General features: G+C 37.4%; 1 protein-coding gene and 1 long non-coding RNA gene across 2 annotated transcripts; both read left to right on the top strand.

The window, feature by feature from the left end:
• The first annotated feature begins 3,912 nt into the window (after positions 1-3,912).
• On the top strand, positions 3,913-8,055 carry LOC117725136. The gene is made up of 3 exons (XR_004608906.1): positions 3,913-4,365; positions 5,979-6,227; positions 7,082-8,055. It is a non-coding gene; the product is annotated as an uncharacterized LOC117725136 (long non-coding RNA).
• Positions 8,056-8,442: 387 nt separating this feature from the next.
• crip1 (cysteine-rich protein 1) lies at positions 8,443-13,725 on the top strand. Its single transcript, XM_034563291.1, has 5 exons — positions 8,443-8,623; positions 12,419-12,513; positions 12,948-13,005; positions 13,254-13,294; positions 13,459-13,725. The coding sequence occupies exons 1-4, from the start codon at positions 8,584-8,586 to the stop codon at positions 13,289-13,291; spliced, it is 231 nt and encodes a 76-aa protein (XP_034419182.1). The 5' UTR covers positions 8,443-8,583; the 3' UTR covers positions 13,292-13,294; positions 13,459-13,725.
• The last annotated feature ends 10,053 nt before the right edge of the window (positions 13,726-23,778 follow it).

Below are 23,778 nucleotides of genomic sequence, written 5' to 3'. Positions count from 1 at the left end.
ACCGAGGGGTAAAGCTTAGCTTAGCACAATACTGGAAGCAGAGACTAGAAAAACACATTAAAAGACATACCCCGAGCTTTAGTCCGAGCGGGCTAGCTGTTTTCCCCCTGCGTCCAGTCTGTATGCTAAGCTAGGCTAATATTCAATGCACAAACACGAGTGTGTGGTATTTGGCAGAGGACAAAAACAGTGTTTACTCAAACTATAATAGCAGCCATTCAAACAGAAGCTCGATGTCCTCTTACGAATGGCGATCGAAGGTTTGAGGTCTCCATGGCGGACGCATGCAAACATTCTGACCATCCTCGAAGCCCAACGCGCCATCACGCCGCCATGATGTTGCAGGAGAACATTCCCAACATTGTGTTCACCTATACTGTAAACTTTTTGAAAAGGTCAAGAAATAGAAAAGAAAGAAAGCTGCTCGGCGGGAAATGTTTTTTCGACTTGCGACTGTTCTGACTCTTGTGTGCCAAGTCTTCAATGAGGTGATACGACACCCACCGAGTTCCTAAACACTGACAAATGAGTCTGGGTTCCAGCAAACCGCAAGTCCCACGTTTTTTTTTGCTCGAAACGTTTCGCCCATTTTCACGTTCCGACAAATATTGAAATCTCTCCGCTGACTTTTCTTTGACCTTTTGAAACGGTGCTAAAATAAAGCGGCATATCAAAGCCAAAAAAACGGGGGCAGGAAAGAGCTCTGGAGGTACCGGAGGTAACGGGGGTTAAATAACAGCACCGTGGTGAAGAGATATTTTACAACTTTCTTGATCTATATGGAGGTTTATGGAAGAACGTCGTTCCGTGTCGGGTTCAGTGAATGAGCGCATGAATCCTGCAAGAAGCCAAAGGGAGAGAAACTTGATTTACTGGCTGCGTAGAGGTTGTGGAGGCCCGGGGAACAAAGAGCGGCTTGTGTCCTTTGATCACTTATTGAGGTGAGGGGAGGAAACCCGTTCCAAACCAAACAAAGTGTAAATATTTAGCCAACAATGTTGGACATATTTCTGCTGTCTATTTTTCTCCTTCGCTGATCCGAGGGAAAAACCAAAGCTCTTAATTGCAATCAGAAAAAAAGGCAGAGAATGTCGGACTATTATTTAAGCAACTAGTGGAAATACAACATATACAATTATTTAAACAGGCGAGTCATTTAAGATGCATTAATTTATGTGTTTTTTTTGCTCCTTTGGTGCAGGGCAACACGCTGCAAATGCAGCACTGAGATGTTATCACCTCGTAAAGTTCTTACGGCGTTCGCCGGCAACTTTATCGTTCATTTGGATTCGCTTTTGTTTCCATCTGATGAATGCAAATCCAATATTTACTGAAAGTGTCCGGCTCTTTAGCCGCTAAACGCTCCATCGTGTTCACCAGCTCGTGGCATCAAAAAAACGAGTGGAAGCAGCAAACAGGAAAATTGTCTGATTTAGGAAAATTGCTCTTGCTCTTTAAAACCCCTGGAATTCATCCGGCATGCTTGGCTACCATTCAGCGATAATGAGTTGCAGCAGAGAGTTAATTTAAGGCGGTATTGTTAAAACTGTGGTTCCAAAAGCAGCAAAGAAACCGGTCCGGAGTCCGTTGACGAGGAGCATAAAGCCGCGATGGAGCTGCGATCCTGAAAACAGACCCGCATAGTTAAGAGTGAAATATGATGTTTTCTCTCAAAAAAAACTGATAATGTGAAGTGGGTTACGGAGCAACCGATAGGCAAGTATGTGCAACAAATCACAAGGCACCAAATGGGGCTCAGGGGGAACCAGCGAGGCTAAACGCTGCAGTGGTAGAACCAGATGTTTGATGATTTACGGGCAAATATGTTACCTAAAGCACCCGAGGAGCCGGCTACTTGTTGTATTTGAGCACATGTTCGATTTTTTATTCAAATGAGACCGCGCGGACTCAAAACAAAGTTAATAGTAAGCGTCATAAAAACTGTCAAATGATCGTACATTACGGCACTTTTTTCCATAATTGATTGATTGATTGATTGGAAATCATTGTAGGCTATCGCACATCTGGCCTTGCTGAGTGACGGGAAGACAGGAGTTACTGGACAGTGGATGTGCTAATAACAACCCCACAAGTGAAATGCTCCTTGGGTAATTTATTCTTCACGTAAATGTCATACTTTATTAACGCCATCTCCTAAATCTCACTCAGCATTTCACAAACTTTTCCTGGACCTAAAAAAAAAAAAAAAGAGTTGTTTTTGTTGTATCCCGCGAAGCCAGAGATTTATTTTGAAAAGACTGACTGCGTGTAACGAGCGGAAATGGACACGAGATGCTGGAAAACACCGGAAAAATGAGGAATAACTTTTTGTAAGATATCACACGGAACTGTTGCACGAAGACACGTTGATACACAACACACACACACACACACACACACACACACAAGTATATATACACTTTATTTTGTAATGCTTGTTCTTTCTGATTTAATCCATATCTGTTTTTCTGAACAAACTTAAAGTGCCTTATCTTTCATGTCTGTAAAAAGGAAATGATGGCGCAGTTTCATCAGAAACACGCAGCCTCTTCATTTCCTGTTATTGAGCAACTCCCGGTTGCCATAGCAGCGGCCACAACCTCCCTGACAAACAGTCGCCCTGTTGCCAAGGAAATTACAGCTTACCGCAGTGTTTATTTACGTGACCTTTATTTTTTCCTAAATAGTTGGGGCCTGTGCCAGGTCCCAGGGTTAAATTGGCCTTAATGACAACGGTTTACCGTAGCTGGTTTTATGGGATGCTTTTTTTTAATCGGAAAACGTCTGCAGCGCTTGTTAACTTTTATTGGTGGCCAAATTGTGCATTCCTCCCCGGACAACTCCCACGAAGGAATGTGTGTGTGCGCGTGTTTGTGTGTGTGTGTGTGTGTGTGTGTGTGTGTGTGTGTGTGTGTGTGTGTGTGTTGATTGAGGGTTAATAACTGAGAGGCATCCAAGTCAAACATGACTTGAGCTCGTCTGCCATGACACTTTGCAACCATGGGAAGAAAAGGAAACACAAAAGTACACAGAACCATGGGCACGAACCTGTGACTGGAGGGTTGCCGGTTCAAATCCGGGACACCCTCTCCCCTCTTATGAAAGAGTTTATCAGTATAGCACCTGTCAACAACCAACTTTATACTTCTGCTCTTTTACATATCTAAGAGATAAATGCCGTACTTTTTTACTCCCCTTAATTTTAAGCTACTTTGCAGACTCAGATTAATATGTGATCAACAAATAAAGATGTATTGTTATAGATTTAAAATAATACTTTATCGATTAGGAAATTAGTAAATAAAAGCAGCTCCACCCTTTTATAGCTGCAGCATTAAAAGTAATGAAAACATGAATGCATCAGTCATAATAAACCCCAAAAATATATTAAACATTATTATGAAAAGGACCATTCTGCTTAACGTGTACTTTCCCTTTAATAATATATTAATGCTATTACTTTTACTGAGTAACGGAGTATTTTCTTTCCCTGTGGCATTGCTACTGAATCAGCGTAATTCAGTTTATAAAACAGCGTTTATATAAAACGGCGGTTTTTACCCCCCCCCCCCCCCCCTTCACACATGGCAACATTTCTACAAACTCTACAACATCTTCCCTTGTGGTCTTTTTTATTTATTTATTTTACAACACCGGGATGCGCTCGCTGTGAGAACGCTGCCAGCATCCACTCATCTCCTGCACTCTCAGTATCCTGTAGGAGGCCCAAAGGGATCTTGTTTGCAAACCCCTCCGCCACCCCCCCACCCCCCCCCCACCCCCTGAGCGCGTTCAAACAGGCTAAGTATAACTCGTCCGAGAGGGAGAGAGACACGATGAAAGAGAGGGGAGAGAGAAGAAAAAGAAAAAGGCCTCCAAGATGATGTGACGCAAGACAAGTGACTCCGCAAACACGCAGCGAGATGAGTGATGCTGAAGTTCTTCGTGGAACTCTTTGTGAAAGCGTACAGTGTCGTGTGGTGTGGTTGTCAGTAATCAACATGCGCTTGTGTCACATCCTCTAAAAATGGAATTGCATGTTGAGATTCAGGTTTCGAAAAAAACTCAACACATGGATCATCTTTTTCTTCCCCCTGAATGTAAACGTATCATTACAGCACAGGACCGATCGAGTCTTTTTTTTTTTACCTCTGATGTGGAGATATGTAATCAATCCAGAGATGACGAATTGGCCCGTCGGCAACCAAAAGCCGGACAAAGAGCAGACGCTTTCCCAGTTCGACTCCAAGGGAAAAGGAGCGTGAGGTAATGGGAGCATCAAAGAGGAGCAACGATAAGAGTGCACACAGCGACCTTGGAAAAACACCTGGAGTGTGTCTGAGAGAGGAAGAGTGTGAGAAACCGGTAGGTTCTTTAAAACCGACGAAAAAAAGGGAAAAAGATATCAATTCCAAGGTGGAAAAAAAAGAAAAACAAAAGAAAAGAAAATGTAAACGGTCCTGAATTCAGATTTATTTTTGTTATAGGTCAAAAGAAAGTCACGGTTTGTTTTCCGGTTTCAGTGACGCTTTCAAAATCAATAAAATAAATATATACAGGGGGTCGAAATCCATGAGAAGATCTGGAAAAGAAGGGCAGAAAAGAAGAGAGGAAGGTAAACCTGCCGGCTGAAAGATGCTAAAATGCCCCAAAACTGAACAGGTGATAGTTTTAATCGGTTTTGCCACCTCATTCCAAAAAACATATTGATTATAGCCGCTTTATGAATACAGCCCGTGCGCAGGAACATGTGAATTTACTGTGTCCGTTCCGAATCTGACGTGCATGTGCACAGCGTGTGAATACATATCTTCCACGTATACGAGTTTTATGGTTTTTCGTAGGTGTGTGAAAACCGCCGACTCAGCCGCTCTGACAGCACGTGGCGGTTCGCCGAATGGCCGACGCCACTCCGACGCGGCTCGTTTTCACTTCGCTCCCTAGACATTTGTTCATCTCGTGCTTCGCTGCGTATAATCACATACAAACCCAGAGAAACTATTTTTGTACAATTAAAACATAAAGCAGAGCGGTGGTTCTTTTTTAAAAAATTTATTGGGCTCATTTTTCTGCCGCTCCTGCAAGTAATTTGCAGACTTTTTTCCGCTCCATTAATCTTCCCGAACGAGAGGCCCTCTCTAATTTTCTTATAATCTCCTGATTGATGCCGGCGCAATTCAAAACGTCGAATGAAATGTTTTCTCTATTCACGGCGAAGGGCGTCTTGGCGGGCTGTGATGTCATGCCACAGAATGTATACGGCTCCCAAAAATAAAAGAAACGCGGCTCCGAGCTCACGGTAGCCGCTTCACACACAGTAGCTCCTCTGTGTTGGAGCAACGTGGATCATACCCACCGGGGGAAAGGTCAGTAGTGGGATTATCCTTTTTTTTAGAGGAAAACATGACATCATTTCTCAGTCCCGCTGTTAGCTGCCAGATCCAGCCCCTCCGCTTTCAACAGTTATATTTCTGAAGCTTTTTAACTGCTTTACAAATATTTCAGTGTGCTCTTTGGGCGCCTGTGACGCTGAAATGTGTCACAAAGTACTGCAAAATAAAGGGAAAGAAATAGTCAAATAAACGTTCTTAAGTTGAGCTAAGGCGCAAAAACTAGCTGCTTGACTAACGGAAAAAAAAGCTATTTCAAAGCCCGCCTCCATGCTGCCTATAATCCAGTAAAAAAGACTGAATCCTAATTTTCTATTGCCCAAAATGTGTCATCTTCTATCTTGAGTCTACAAAGTTGTGGAATCTGCCTCCAAAATAAATGACCAAATATAAGACTTTAGATCCTAAATCGATTAATGACCTCCGTGTTATCACTGGCGGTATTTTTTAATTAATGGAACAGTTTTTCCGTGGTCCTGCTAGACTTCATGTCTCTCCTGTAGACGTTTGAGTGTCTCCATTGTACTGTATCAGCGATGCCGAGCATGAAACCAACTGTTCCTCCATGTTAATCTTGTCTAATTTAAGGGAGGCCGGGCTGATCACTGCGCTGTATAATTACAAGGCAGCAAACGGAGACGCATCACAGCCTCGCTTGGCTGGAGCCGACCCGATAGAGACCCCTCGGCCCACCTGGGAGAGATCAGCCCTCTGATCTGCAGACGGCGGAGAACCTAATTCATTGGAAACTGTTCCACGGAGGACAAATTACAAGGCGGCCCTCTCATCCCAAAGGGCGTTGGAGGTTCTCCACGCGCGGCAAAAAAAAACCTGCAGGTAAATCTGTCACTGCGAACCGGTTCTAGAGACAATAATTTGCAGGTGCATCGCTCTTGCTGAATGTTTTATTATTCTTCTTTATACTTTGCAACAAAAAGTTCCAGCCCGAAAACCAAACTGACGGCCGACGCCTTCACTCGAGCCGGACTGGTTTTCTTTGTTGGCCACGGCCGTTATCGTGTTGCGCAACACGTCCTCTACCAAATCTCTCCGCCGCCCGAGACACGATGTTCAGAAAGCTCTCATCGCGAAAAAAAAGATATTAGAATTAATCTGCGTGTTTATTACTCTGGGAAAAGTGGAAATGCGTCATCTAGATTAGCAATCAAGGCGGCTCGGAGGCCGATAGCGCCGAAGGTCCGACAGAGATCGGCTCTTTTGTTTGGTTGCCGTGGTGATTTCATTAAAGAGGGCTCGCAGGTGTGTTCTGCGTCGCACAACAGCTTTACACAACGCGACGCAGATAGCAGGGTTATCTTTTCAAACCCCCCCCACTGGAAAGGTCAAAGGTCGCCATCGGAGTTTGGGTGCGTGCGATTGGCTTGTGTTTGTAATGATTACACCCGGTACACAAAAAGTGTGAGTCCAGGCCAGAGAGATGTCTGACATCATCATCATCATCATCATCATGAGGGTGCAGTCACATGCCAACCTGATACACAAAGAAACAACAGGCCAACAGCTGTGTGGCTAATCTGTGGAGGGGGATGTTATTCATGTATAAATACTATATATATATATATATATATATATATATATATATATATATATGTAATGCAGATGTTCAACTACCTATTGGGTTTCAAGCTGGTTGTGAAAATCACTGTTGTGTCGCGTCCTTTGTTACAAAGCAGGTGAAGTTACAGCCACAGAAAGACGAGACTCACGCGCGGCGCGTTCGTCTTCGGTCGCCGTTGATTCCCCTCGACTTGGATTATTCATCAACTGGGTTGTTTTCAACGAGGAGGTCCATTTACTCACCTCGGGCTGCACGCTCAGGAAGTGAATAATTAAGCATCAGGACTCGACGACGTAACAACTCGCCTTTGGAATGGAGTTTAACGTTGTTTTAATCTGGAGGTATTTTGTCCTTATTATGTTGTGTAATCAAGCATCGGGGGGGATTCAGATGGGAGCACTTGTCATTTATTAGATTGAAGGCCGACCTCCTCGAGATTAACCATCTAGTTGGCAAACTGTTTGACCTGCAATACACTCGTGGTCACAGCAGTAAATCATATCCTAAAGCCTAAAATCATATCAAAGTTCACATATATATGAATGTAGATATGTGCTCTCTCTCTGTTGAACTGAAGGTGTACAATAAAGTTGGCAAAAAGAAAAAATGGACCCATCGACTTGAGAGAACAAAGGAAAACGTTTATTCCACAGAGGCATCCTGCAGGCATCGTGATGACTAATTAATAGATTATAGAGCGTGTGAAATGCATCCTGGTAATTACCCGATGACTTATAGGACCATCTGTTGCCACCCAGACTCCAAACTCGCATGTCACACTAATGAAATGTATTTAATTGGTTTACAGTAAACGCTCCCGGCGTGGTGAAAGACGCATTAAATGATGCTTTGAAAAGAAATGTCTTCTTTTCCCCATAAAAAACAATAATAATAAACCACTCACTGAAGTATACTCAACTCTTTTAATTCAGTAGAAGCAGCAATACAGCATAAAACTATGTATTCATAAGTCCTGCATTCATTTTTTCTTTGAGTATGAAACTATAGCAAAAGTACTCATTATGCGTAATAATGTATATTACTGGATTATGATTATTTAAATGGTGTACGTCACTTTAATGTTGCAGCATGGTAAAGGTGAAGCTATATAGTTTACAGTCTTCTCAATCTACAATAATCAATATATTTGTTGATTATACTTTATTAGGCAACTAAAGCTAGAGTGGAGTAGAAATATAAAATAAATAAAAATACTCAATTAAAGTACAGTAAAGTATTGCCTTTGAGTGAATGTATACTATAGAAATGATGTAATATATTGAGATGAACACTTTTTTTAAATAGAGGAACATTGCATTCCTCATAATAGACTTATACTTAAAAGTTTCGGAAGAGTCTAGTTAAATATCCAGTCTGCACCAATTTTTTTTTCTGCACTTGTGCACACGCGCGCGCGCGCGCACAGACTCAACGCAAGCCTCTCCCACCGTGAGAAGAATGCTATAAAGATCGGGCGCAGCGCACATCTGCCCTTCAGAGTGCAGTCAGACCCTCCGACAGGTGCGCCAGTCACGCTTCATCCACCGGATACCTGCCGCATCTTTTTTTTTTTCCTCTCTCCGCTAAAACTCGCGCAAACAATCTGCAGCCAAAATGCCAAAGTGCCCAAAGTGCGAGAAGGAAGTTTACTTCGGTAAGATCTCTTGTTTTTTGGGTTGTTTCTTTTTTCACACGCACGCAGGATGTCGCGTTTCCTGGTTACAGTGAACAGCGTGCGGATTTTCTTCCACAAAAAAATAAGGAAATAACCCACGAGACGATATTAAACGACACGTGGGTTATTTTTGAATAATGCATAATGAATCAGATCATTTGCTTGTGTAAAAGTCATATTATTATTATTTTACTGCAGCGCTGTTATCAGTCAAAGTATACCTAAAGTCCTCGTGCAGAATGGCTCCTGTCGTTGTCAATTATTATCGATGCAACAACATTTAACAGTATTTGAACAACTCGTTTAATTTAATAATGTCACGTACACATATATTCATATTTTGTATGTAAAAATCACAATTTTGCAAAGAAATCCACTACTCTCTCTCCTGTGAAATGCTGCGTAGTGTATTTATAAGTCGAAATTGTAATATTTATTTACCTAAATAGATATAAATATGCTATTTAAATTGTGTACTTTAGTACAGTGCTTGAGTAGATGTACCAGATTACTTTCCATGACTGACAATGCATGGGCCATTATGCACAATGAGTACTTTTTCCTGATGTAGCCTATACCTTTGCTCCAGTAATTCAATGCATTACTTTTAATGAAGTGTTTTGGTTTTTTTTTATACTACTGCTTGTATCACTTATATCTCGATGCTTCTTCAAGCGGAGATGCTTTGGATGTAAAATATCAATCTGAAGGGTAACCATATACAGTTAAGAGTACAATAGTTTACTTTGAAATAAAAGTAAATAGTTACTTACTTTCCATCAGAGAATCCTATTTTTCTTACTTGCTCAATCTAAGCTGTTTATATTTATTCACATGTCTACACTTCTGCACATCAATGCCCGCTACAACCCTTGAAAGGGCCCGCCGCACTCTGTAAGCTTTCTTGTTATCGAGTTACTCTGGATAGATACGATCTGCGCTCCCTGAAATTGAATTGTCCGATGAGAAGCGTGATTAATGACGGAAGCATGGCTCCCAGTAGGACGAGTACACACCATCACAGCAGGGAGCTATTATTGCATCCAGGGAGGGAAAAAAGGGACAGCTCCATTTTATTTGTGACTTAATCCATTTACCACATTGTCTGCAGCCCAGTAGTGCAACGGAGTAAAAATCTTCTCCAGAGGCTGAAGGCCAATGCAGAATACAAAGCCAAGTCTTTGGACTGTCAGACAGATGAATTAATCGTCCACCCCGGGGACCAGCGCTTCCAATTCTTTCTTTTGTTTCGTGGACAAACTTTTACCATCTGGCCAAAACAAGCAGACCAATTAGTTTCGTCCGGAACAAGCCAAAGGAAATATGCACTTTTTTAATATATATATATATATAGCTGAGAGGAAATGTAGGCCTGGAACAAAGCTTTGCATTCTTTATGTGGAAGCAGAGACTCATCATTTATCCTTAACTGGCTGCATCAGTCCTCCCTCCACCTCCCAAAACCTACTCTATAAGCTCCATGTCTCACCCCTGTCAGCCCCTCCATCGCACCTCACGGCTCCACTCCCCCATCCCCCACCTAACCCCCCCCCCCCACACACACACACACCCCCCACACACACCCCCACCCTCTCTCTCTGTCTCTTTTGCGTCTCCTTCCTCCGTCTTACTATTTTGAAGCTCTCAGATGGAAGCAATCAGGCTACCGCTGCCTCCCTGAATGATGAGGGGGCTTGGTCCGTGTCCAGATGCACTCACAGTACTTGTGCTTTCCACTGGAGGACTTTGAATAAGCGTTAGAATCAAAGAAGCTAACGTGTAGCGTGTTATTTGTGCAGAGATTGTGCAGGAAGTTATAAAAAAATGTATGTATTTGAATACATGCAGAAATACAAACATTTATGTTACTTATTGAGCTTTTATAGTCATCCGTTTGTAGTCTTTTTGATAAGCTAAGCTAAGCGGCGGCTGGCTAGCTTAATATTCAGACATGAGAGTGAAATCAAATATTGCAAATAAGTGTCTTATTTCCCACAAGGTCAAAGTATTCCTTTTTAAATAGGTAGATTTAGAGGTGTCGGTAAGCGGATCGTTAGCTTCTGCCAGGCCAGCTGTTTCCCTCCGATTACGCAAAGCTTGCGGTCGCTTCATATTTGTGTACTTACTGACCGACGTGAAAGTAAGTCATTCAAGTATGAAAGAAAATAAGCCTGTTTCCCAGAATGGTAAACCTTTAGCTATAAGGCTAAAGACCGCAGCTAGTTAACTTAGCTTAGCATAAAGACGGGGGACACACCGCTAGACGGGTTCGTCCCAGCTAGTCTGTCCGACTGTAACAAAATACATCTGCTAGCACATCTTAAGCTCACTATTTAATACAAGAGTCACCAGCTGAAATGATGTGTTAGTTAGCACGCTTTAGAGGAGTTAGCACATGTTTGTGCTAGCGTATTCCTTCTGTTTCCAGTCTTTTGGCTAAGCTAACTTGCTGCTAGATGCCTAACTATTAAAGATAGTATCACAGAGTTTATTTTCTATTTAAGGTCATCCGTCAACTCTAAATTCTTCAAACTGCATTCTTAGCCTCTTCTTTTTTTTTCTTCTTTTCTTTTTAGCTTGACCTCTTGAACGTCTATTTTTTTTTTTTTTTACTTGGCAAACTGCTAAACAAACACTCCTTGAATCTTTTTTTGGGAAGGAATGAAGCTGATAGCCGTCCTCACGGTGTGTTTTTTTTCCATTAACATTCTTGTTTGTGTACACTGGACGGCCTCCATAATGCTTCGGGCGGCGCGAGTTAATGCAGAGAACAGATCTGAAATATTTCTTGTGTCTCTCACGCTCCATTTACTCTCATATTGTCAGGTGCAACACATATAGCATGTGCACTAAAAGAACTTAATCAGATGCACGTACAATTAAGAGCATAACATAACTGATAAGGACTCTGGGCTCTATTTTAACTGTGAGACTCTCCATTACTTGTACAGGCAAGAACTCACTGTTTGCTCAGTGCACTAATTTGTCATTTTAATTCAAACAATCAAGTAATCAAGCTTCCACCCCACTTTGCTGAAATGTTTTCATGCAACTGGCCCTGAGAGGCTGACCTCGCCCACGGAGAACTTTCCCCCCGTTTCCGTTGCGTAATCTCGTGCTGCATCGGGGCTATTTTTAGGGAGGAAGTACGTCATATCCTGATACTGTGGGAAGGTTTTTGGAGATCGGTGGGGCTTCAACCTGCGTTATTCGTTCACTTTTTTAAATCTATTTTATGTTTTTTTTTTTTTTTTAAAGCTGGAGATGCTCATGAGTTACGACATCTTTGGTAGAAACCGCCTCAGTTCATGATCACACATCCTCCCGTTTCAGCATTTCCTGTGCAACCTTCTTTTTTTTTTTCTTCTTTTTTTTTGCATGTAGATTCTCGGGCCAGATTTTTGCTTACGGGTTTCAAAAGTCGTCTCAACTCTTGCTCCACTAAAAACCTGGAGAGGTCGGGCTCCTCCCCACTTTTACAGCCCTCCTGATTGGTGTTTCGTGAAGATGAACCCTGCAGATAAAGACTTCTTTATTAGAGTTTACGAGACAGATTCCTCAGGGACAACCAGTCCTCTTCCCAAATAATGTTCTCGAAGTTATCTGCAAAACTGGTCATGTGACCCTGAGACACTTCCAGCTCCTCTTCAGAATGCAGTATAGCTCTCTCTCTCTCTCTCTCTCTCTCTGTGTGTGTGTGTGTGTTTGTGTGTGTGTGTGCGCGGCGGACGTTCAAGGAGGTTGTGATTTAACGTTTAATGTGTGTTTTGGCAGCCGAGAGGGTGACATCACTGAGCAGGGACTGGCACCGGCCATGTCTGAAGTGTGAGAAGTGCAACAAGACGCTGGTGGCGGGCTCACACGCAGAGGTACACGCGAGGATCATCTTTTGATAATGTGCACAGGGGGGGGGGGGGGGGTTGGTTGATTTTTACAGGTTTAACTTCCAACACTTTTAAATCAACTGGAGTTATAAATGAGTCGAGATTCAAGGAGTAAACCTCAAAGATTGAACATTCAAAAGAAGACATTTGTTTTAAGGTTTACTCAAGAGTACATATATGTGTTAATACTTGGCTCAAACACAAAGAGATTTAGAGATTTTACAGACTTTTTTTAATTGGACATATATTTAGCATATAAGACGAGCTCAATGACACAATTAACACAGACATACGTTAGAACTTGGACATTTTATTTTACCCAGTTTTTGAAATTGTTGGTCACACAGGTTGCTTATTGCAGAGGACAGACTCATGTGAATAGATAATCTGATGCTTTGTTTATCTCTGCCTCCTCACAGCATGGGGGCAAGCCGTACTGTAACAACCCCTGCTACAGTGCCTTGTTTGGCCCTAAAGGTAAGCACGTTCCTCCTCGGTCACCAGGTTGTGTGTGTCTGATAGCGTCGAGGCCGTAAACGGATATCAAACCGGGTGGGGTCACACACCACTCAATACACCGGCCCTTGCGTAATCGGTAACATCTTGCCAAAGCCTATAACCTTCAAGAATAAGCTATCGCTCAGATTTTTCAAAGTAAAAGTCTCAAACTTCTAATGTCGATGTTAGTTCACCGGTATAATTCCTTCCCGTCTCTTTCCTCTCAGGATTCGGTCGCGGTGGAGCCGAGAGCCACACCTTCTGATAGGTAGGGAAGCGTGCGTTCATCTGTCAATCATTCACCTGTTCACCCCTTACATTTCCATCTCATTTGTTAAGACAAACACAGAAGCGTGACTCTTAAGCAAATCCATTCCTGCACTTTGGCCTCTTGCATGGACTAATGTGTGTTTTCCTCTGCTTCCTCATCAGGTTCAATGTTGCCTGGAAACTAGATTGAAGAAGCCGACGCGGCTCCAGAGCCCCAATAAAAAAATTAAAAAAACGTCAAACAAAACCGCGCTCTCGTTCAGAAGAGAACATTTTGTGTGCGTGTGTTTTTTAATTTTTTTTTTATTGTTGTGTTCTTCTGGTTTCTGAAGATGGCTGTGTATCGTTCCCATGATATCGTCATGAAGTGTCTGTCCTCTGGTCTCTTTTTTGTTCTTTAGGACATTCTGATTAAACTTTTTAAATTTGTGTCTTTCTTCACCTTCTTTTTTATTGTATTGTTAATTTTCTCTGTGAAACACACCTTTTTAGATTAGAGCAATTTATTTAAGTAACTTGCATTTAGTGCCAATGTGTAATTTAATCTACATTATTTTTTGGCTTTCTGCAGAAAAAGAAAACGTGACCGCTTCACTTCTACTGACATAAATATGACCGCCCTTAGTTTTGGGACCCTTGAACCCACATTAGAGTCAATTCAACGTTTTTAAACTCCATATTCATACAACAAATTTAAATTTGGAGGACGATAAAAGATGACAAATCTGAGCTTTTAGTCAAATCACACGATCTTCCTCAGGTTTTTCTGAGGTTTGAAAGGTGGTCTCGTCCACGATGGTCCAAACTTTCTCTCTTTTTTTTAGAGAGATAGGAAACGCAGGACGGGTGAGCAAGATACCCCTTTCCGATTTCTTTGTAATTTAATTTATTTAGGAATCTACTAAATCAAATCTACAATACACGACAAAGTGAGAACGCTTATTTATAAAGTGCTCCCAAGTGGGTTAAAAGACATAAAACAATCTCAAAACCAAAACGATACGTCAGTGTCAACTATAAATCAAGAGCCACACCAATACAATACAACACATGCAGAATAATAGCTTGAGTAGAGCGACACTGAATGACACATACACTCACACACTGACGCACACAGGACCTGATGTTAAAAAACATGTCGAGTATGGAGGTTGAAAGTGTATTCTTGACCTTATTATTATTATTATTATTATTAATATATAGCTATTTTCAAATGTTCTGGGAATAAACGGTAATGTTTGATTTGGTTCATGCCGCTCAAAATACCTTCAAATGTTTGTTTTTTAGCATTTAGAGAACTCTGTCACCCGCGCTCATGCTGTTGCATTGTGGGTAGACAGAGCTTTTCCAGATCCAACAGATGCTTCCTCTTTGGGGTTTTTTTTTCTTGTTTTTTTTCAGTTGCCAAATTTTTTTGCTTTGCACGCCCGCCCCTGGCTTGTCCATGAATCTTGAAGCATGCGCCACCCACCAACCAAGCCCTCTGCCATCACAGCCCGACTGTTGCTACGGCAACGCACACAAACAAGACACAACAGGCCGTGCCCCAGCCATCCGTCTGTCTGGTTGGATGTCACCCCTCTCTTCTTCTGCAACAAAGACCGCTGAGAAAGCACAGCCGAGGCCACAGATACAGAGGAGACATGCAGAGGATGTTTGGCGAGGAAGCATTTTTCAGATTTTTCTCTAAACTGGTTTTGAAATGAAACTCAACTCCCGCTTGTTGATGCATAACCCGTAACACGACCTTTGGTTTCAGCCTGCACCTTTTCGCTTGTTGCCGTACGTTTGTTTATGACGTTTACTCATTATTTTGTGACTCTTTAAGAACATTTTTTTTACCTTAAAGACAGAAATAAAGATACATTTAATTAAAATACATCGGAAAACAATGCTAAAAGGACTCCTGCAATACTTGTTCATCTTTTAAAATAAAAGAACATGAGTAGAAATAGACAACAGATCTATGTTTATTGCTGCGTAGGCTTACATTTAACATACATGCATGGGTAACCACAGATTGTCCACTAAGAATTTGTAGTTTATTTTTTGATTTCAGACAAAAGAAACATTTCTAGCCGACATCCGCAGATTAAAATGACAACTGTTGAGAGCAGGTTTTTATCATTTCTATCTAGCTGGCTAGTTCATTGAGCTAACGTTACACTAATGAACAATAGCTACATAGCTAATTGAGCTAACGTTACACTAATGAACAATAGCTGCATAGCTAATTGAGCTAACGTTACACTAATGAACAATAGCTACATAGCTAATTGAGCTAACGTTACACTAATGAACAATAGCTGCATAGCTAATTAAGCTATCGTTACACTAATGAACAATAGCTACATAGCTAATTGAGCTATCGTTACACTAATGAACAATAGCTACATAGCTAATTGAGCTATCGTTACACTAATGAACAATAGCTACATAGCTAATTGAGCTAACGTTACACTAATGATCACAATAATCTGTTTTCAAACAAGAATCCTGTATAAAGATAAATAAATTACACATAGGTCCTAAATATACATTTAATGGCTACATACATGAATATTGTGCTAAAGCTAACAGGTCCCAGGAAAAAAGTGAGCGTGCTCCTCTGATGGTCTGTCGTGTTTTAAGTCTCCTGAGTGTAAAAACATACAGCTATCTTTTACGCTCTAACATACCTATTTACATTTTTAACATTAGAAAACAAAAGCTTGTTAGCTTTAGTTATTATTCCTTGAGCAACGAAGACATGTCTGCACACAGTGGAGTCAAGAATGTGGTACTTAAAAAAAAAAAAAAACTGTAACCCACAACGCTAGCTAGATATACATACTAATCCATTCCTTACACTTTTACATTTAGTTTTTAAAATTAAAAAATGTGGCCTTTATTGAATGGTCTATTGTAATAAAGAGCTAAATGTCCTTGTGATGGGTAGAAATATGAGGTCCGAGGGGGTTGATGCTGCCTGTCTGAGGTGCAGTGTGTTTTCCCGTGTTTTGACGCGCTCTGGTGGAGTGTGTTCAGATTCCTCTTGTGATAATAATAGTTTAGAGAAACACACACATATCTCTCTCCATCACTCTCACTTTTTTTTCGCACACCAACATACCAACGTCTCTCGGTCGTCGTGGCGACGCATCCAGATGTCAGCAGCAGAAATAAAAGTTCACAGTCCGATCCGTGCGTCAGTAGACAGTAAGTACCGAGAAGATATATATCCAGATATATCCATGATGTCGAGCCCTAATGAGGATAATTTCCTGATGTGATGGTGATGAACGCGTCGTGGAGTTGTTACCAAGTTGTTCTGAGACTCATAAACATATTAAGGGCCGTAAAATAAGTGTCGAAGCTATTACAACTCATGCACGCATGCAGCCAAGCGTAGGAAATAGATCAATGGAACGAGTCCAGTGGACAGTCAGGGTGTGGCTTACTGAACTTTATTACAATTTGTTTATTAACAAGAGGGCAGATTAAAATATCGTCATCTACAAACGTGGTTCATTCCAACACTTATTTTTATTGAGGCACTTACAAGAAAGTAAAGAGCGGCCAGGCCAACAAACAAATCAAATAATTATCATATTATAAGAGAAAGAGAGCTCAAACACACACGAATAAATTAAACTTTTTCAACGAGGACAACAGGCTTAAACTTCCAAATCAACGACAACAAAAACAACACATTTACCTTTTTTTTTTAATGCTGCTTTTAAACTGTTTGACTTTATTGCCTCCTGGTGGTAGTTTTAATACAGATATACACTGATATGCCTCATTAATAAACACTCCCAATGTAATACACACTCAATAGTTTACTCTGTATATATACAAAGCATTGCATTGTGGGATTGTTTGCAGAAAGTAGCAATATCATGGATATTTAATTTTTTTTTTTTCATTGTGGAAAGTTTTTCACAGATGGAAAGTAACTTAATACATTACTCACTTGACTTTACTTGAGTATTTCCCTTTAAAGCTACATCGTACTTCCACTTTTTTATATTTTGGAGCGAAATACTAAACTGTTCACTCCTCTACATTTATCTTAACCTGTTTTTAAGATTACAAAAATGTACACAGAAAACCTAAAGTTGTGTTCAAGGTTGAACTACTAAATAGTAATGTATATAAAGTGTGGCAATTAATTAATTAATTAATATCCTCGACCGACTACAACACTAATAGTTTTAAGTGTCAATGGTGAGGCCCATTCTCTTTAATGAGTATTAAAACATTTTATACACTTTTTCTTGCAAATACTTATGTACTTACAGTAAGTAACATTTTGTGATATTGACATTTTTACTTTAATTAAAATATCTAAACGCTTCTTCCGCTTTAACGTGGATACGTTTCACTATTAAATTAACGCGCTGAGGGTAAATACACAATATAGTGCATTCTGGACGAAGCCAATAATTTATTCCACGAGTTTCAATTAATAGCTTACAACATTCAGGCTTCAGATAAAGTATTTTCTTTAACTTTCAAAAGGCAAATTACATCACAGGACAAAAAAAGACGCCAATTTATGGAACGAATACCCGCGTTAGTGTTCAACCTGCACATTTGTGTTCAAATCTGGAAATGCAGTTTAAAACATGCATGCCAGAGTTTAATACAACAAATACAGTTTTTTGTATTGTTGGTTGTGAATAATCTCCTCCCCACACTTTAAGTCTTGTAAAAGAGGAACTTTAGGCCCTTTATCTTTCTGCTTTTCCAAAAGACAATAAGTGAGACTGAAGAATGGGGAGAATATACTTCATATCCTGGAGCCCGAACACAGAGGACTTTAAACTGTATCACATGTGTGAAACTGTGTGAAGCCATAAAACCACTTTTAATATGGACACACACAAGCTTTTTTCGCTGACAGGCAATTATTATTATTTAACATCTGTCTTTCATGCAAGATTGAACTTTATAAAGCAGACCACTTAAAATAATAAAGCGTATTTGTGTAAATAATCTTTACACTCACCAGGCCCCGAGCACACTCCCAAAAACATGTTAAAGTCATTTCAGAGCGTTAAAGAAAGACATGCACGCGAAGTCCAGCGTCTACTTTTCACACACTCTAAAAGCCTCGCCTTGAAAATAATTACAAAATGAATTATAACTTAACTGTTAACACAAATGTCAGAGGACTTTTTCCCAAAGTCGATCATTTAATACAAGGTTGTCGAAGTGTTAAATAAAAAAACACGCTTGAATGGGTCGCTGCTATGACGGCTGAAACAGAATATAAATGTTAAGGATCACGAAATTATTAATGGCACAAAATAAAACCCCAAAACATGTTTTTTTACACAAAATTATGTAACATTTTTAAGACTTTTCTGTAGTAATTCCTGTTTTAAAAAAAAAAGGGATTTGAAGTATATAACAACACGTTGATGTGAAGTATATAACATGTTGATATGAAGAATATAACATGTTGATATGAAGTATATAACATGTTGATGTGAAGTATATAACATGTTGATGTGAAGTATATAACATGTTGATATGAAGAATATAACATGTTGATATGAAGTATATAACATGTTGATGTGAAGTATATAACATGTTGATATGAAGAATATAACATGTTGATATGAAGAATATAACATGTTCATATGAAGTATATAACATGTTGAAATGAAGTATATAACATGTTGATATGAAGAATATAACATGTTGATATGAAGAATATAACATGTTGATATGAAGAATATAACATGTTGATATGAAGAATATAACATGTTCATATGAAGTATATAACATGTTGATATGAAGTATATAACATGTTGATATGAAGAATATAACATGTTCATATGAAGTATATAACATGTTGAAATGAAGTATATAACATGTTGATATGAAGAATATAACATGTTGATATGAAGTATATAACATGTTGATGTGAAGTATATAACATGTTGATGTGAAGTATATAACATGTTGATATGAAGAATATAACATGTTGATGTGAAGTATATAACATGTTGATATGAAGAATATAACATGTTGATATGAAGAATATAACATGTTCATATGAAGTATATAACATGTTGAAATGAAGTATATAACATGTTGATATGAAGAATATAACATGTTGATATGAAGAATATAACATGTTCATATGAAGTATATAACATGTTGATATGAAGTATATAACATGTTGATATGAAGAATATAACATGTTGATATGAAGTATATAACATGTTGATATGAAGAATATAACATGTTCATATGAAGTATATAACATGTTGAAATGAAGTATATAACATGTTGATATGAAGAATATAACATGTTGATATGAAGTATATAACATGTTCATATGAAGAATATAACAGCACGTTGATATGAAGTATATAACATGTTGATATGAAGAATATAACATGTTGATATGAAGAATATAACATGTTGATATGAAGTATATAACATGTTGATATGAAGTATATAACAGCACGTTGATATGAAGTATATAACATGTTGATATGAAGAATATAACAGCACGTTGATATGAAGTATATAACATGTTGATATGAAGAATATAACATGTTGATATGAAGAATATAACATGTTGATATGAAGTATATAACATGTTGATATGAAGAATATAACATGTTGATATGAAGTATATAACATGTTGATATGAAGTATATAACAGCACGTTGATATGAAGTATATAACATGTTCATATGAAGTATATAACATGTTCATATGAAGTATATAACATGTTGATATGAAGTATATAACACGTTGATATGAAGTATATAACATGTTGATATGAAGTACATAACATGTTCATATGAAGAATATAACATGTTGATATGAAGAATATAACATGTTGATATGAAGTATATAACATGTTGATATGAAGTATACAACAGCACGTTGATATGAAGTATATAACATGTTGATATGAAGAATATAACATGTTGATATGAAGTATATAACAGCACGTTAATATGAAGTATATAACATGTTGATATGAAGAATATAACATGTTGATATGAAGTATATAACATGTTGATATGTTGATATGAAGAATATAACATGTTGATATGTTGATATGAAGAATATAACATGTTGATATGAAGAATATAACATGTTGATATGAAGTATATAACATGTTGATATGAAGTATACAACAGCACGTTGATATGAAGTATATAACATGTTGATATGAAGAATATAACATGTTGATATGAAGTATATAACATGTTGATATGTTGATATGAAGTATATAACATGTTGATATGTTGATATGAAGAATATAACATGTTGATATGAAGGAATATAACATGTTGATATGAAGTATATAACATGTTGATAGGAAGTATGAAGTATATAACATGTTGGTATGAAGTATATAACATGTTGATATGAAGTATATAACAACACGTTGATATGAAGTATATAACATGTTGATATGAAGTATATAACATGTTCATATGAAGAATATAACATGTTGATATGAAGAATATAACATGTTGATATGAAGTATATAACAGCACGTTGATATGAAGTATATAACATGTTGATATGAAGTATACAACATGTTCATATGAAGAATATAACATGTTGATATGAAGGAATATAACATGTTGATATGAAGTATATAACAACACGTTGATATGAAGTATATAACATGTTGATATGAAGTATATAACATGTTCATATGAAGAATATAACATGTTGATATGAAGGAATATAACATGTTGATATGAAGTATATAACATGTTGATAGGAAGTATGAAGTATATAACATGTTGATATGAAGAATATAACATGTTGATATGAAGAATATAACATGTTGATATGAAGTATATAACATGTTGATATGAAGAATATAACATGTTGATATGAAGAATATAACATGTTGATATGAAGTATATAACATGTTCATATGAATATAACATGTTGATATGAAGTATATAACATGTTGATATGAAGTATGTAACATGTTGATATGAAGAATATAACATGTTGATATGAAGAATATAACATGTTGATATGAAGTATATAACATGTTGATATGAAGAATATAACATGTTGATATGAAGTATATAACATGTTGATATGAAGAATATAACATGTTGATATAAAATATATAACATGTTGATATGAAGAATATAACATGTTCATATGAAGTATATAACATGTTGAAATGAAGTATATAACATGTTGATATGAAGAATATAACATGTTGATTTGAAGTATATAACATGTTCATATGAAGAATATAACATGTTGATATGAAGAATATAACATGTTGATATGAAGTATATAACATGTTGATATGAAGTATATAACATGTTGATATGAAGTATATAACATGTTGATATGAAGAATATAACATGTTGATATGAAGTATATAACATGTTCATATGAAGAATATAACATGTTGATATGAAGAATATAACATGTTGATATGAAGTATATAACATGTTCATATGAAGTATATAACAGCACGTTGATATGAAGTATATAACACGTTGATATGAAGTATATAACATGTTGATATGAAGAATATAACATGTTGATATGAAGTATATAACAGCACGTTGATATGAAGTATATAACAGCACGTTGATATGAAGTATATAACATGTTGATATGAAGAATATAACATGTTGATATGAAGTATATAACATGTTGATATGAAGAATATAACATGTTGATATGAAGTATATAACATGTTGATATGAAGTATATAACAGCACGTTGATATGAAGTATATAACATGTTCATATGAAGTATATAACATGTTCATATGAAGTATATAACATGTTGATATGAAGTATATAACACGTTGATATGAAGTATATAACATGTTCATATGAAGAATATAACATGTTGATATGAAGAATATAACATGTTGATATGAAGAATATAACATGTTGATATGAAGAATATAACATGTTGATATGAAGTATATAACATGTTCATATGAAGAATATAACATGTTGATATGAAGTATATAACATGTTCATATGAAGAATATAACATGTTGATATGAAGAATATAACATGTTGATATGAAGAATATAACATGTTGATATGAAGTATATAACAGCACGTTGATATGAAGTATATAACAGCACGTTGATATGAAGTATATAACATGTTGATATGAAGAATATAACATGTTGATATGAAGTATATAACATGTTGATATGAAGTATATAACATGTTGATATGAAGAATATAACATGTTGATATGAAGTATATAACATGTTGATATCTTGATATGAAGAATATAACATGTTGATATGAAGAATATAACATGTTGATATGAAGTATATAACATGTTGATAGGAAGTATGAAGTATATAACATGTTGATATGAAGTATATAACATGTTGATATGAAGTATATAACAACACGTTGATATGAAGTATATAACATGTTGATATGAAGTATATAACACGTTGATATGAAGTATATAACAACACGTTGATATGAAGTATATAACATGTTGATATGAAGTATATAACATGTTGATATGAAGTATATAACATGTTGATATGAAGTATATAACACGTTGATATTAAGTATATAACAACACGTTGATATGAAGTATATAACATGTTGATATGAAGTATATAACATGTTGATATGAAGTATATAACATGTTGATATGAAGTATATAACAACACGTTGATATGAAGTATATAACATGTTGATATGAAGTATATAACATGTTGATATGAAGTATATAACACGTTGATATTAAGTATATAACATGTTGATATGAAGTATATAACACGTTGATATGAAGTATATAACATGTTGATATGAAGTATATAACATGTTGATATGAAGTATATAACATGTTGATATGAAGTATATAACATGTTGATATGAAGTATATAACATGTTGATATGAAGTATATAACATGTTGATATGAAGTATATAACACGTTGATATGAAGTATATAACATGTTGATATGAAGTATATAACAGCATGTTGAACGATTCCTCTAAAGATCCAGTTAATAAGAGGACGTGTCGTCAATCGAACGCGTAACAATAATCTACTTTATTCTGCCAATATTGGAAACCGCTGACTCTGCTGTAACACAGTCCACCGCCCACGGAGGGATTACTGAAGTATTCGCCTCCAAAATGTCACTCAAAGAAACGCTGACAACCCAGGAAGAGACATAAAATGACCACAAAGAAACATTACAAAGAGACCAAAAAGGCCAAGGAGCGGCAAAGAGACACACAACAACTATGAAAAGAGGCATAAAATGACTACAAAGAGACAGGAAATGACTACAAAGAGACGCAAAATGACTACAAAGAGACGTAAAGTGACTACAAAGAGACTTAAAATGACTACCAAGAGATGTAAAATGACTACAAAGAGACGTAAAAAATGACTACAAAGAGACTTAAAATTACTACAAAGAGACGTAAAATGACTACAAAGTGACGTAAAATGACTACAAAGAAACTTAAAGAGACTTAAAA

The sequence above is a fragment of the Cyclopterus lumpus genome, chromosome 22, assembly GCF_009769545.1.
Source record: "Cyclopterus lumpus isolate fCycLum1 chromosome 22, fCycLum1.pri, whole genome shotgun sequence".
NCBI lineage: Eukaryota > Metazoa > Chordata > Actinopteri > Perciformes > Cyclopteridae > Cyclopterus > Cyclopterus lumpus.
The sequence above is the reverse complement of the archived record's forward strand: the minus strand, read 5'-3'. Positions and strand labels throughout refer to the sequence as shown.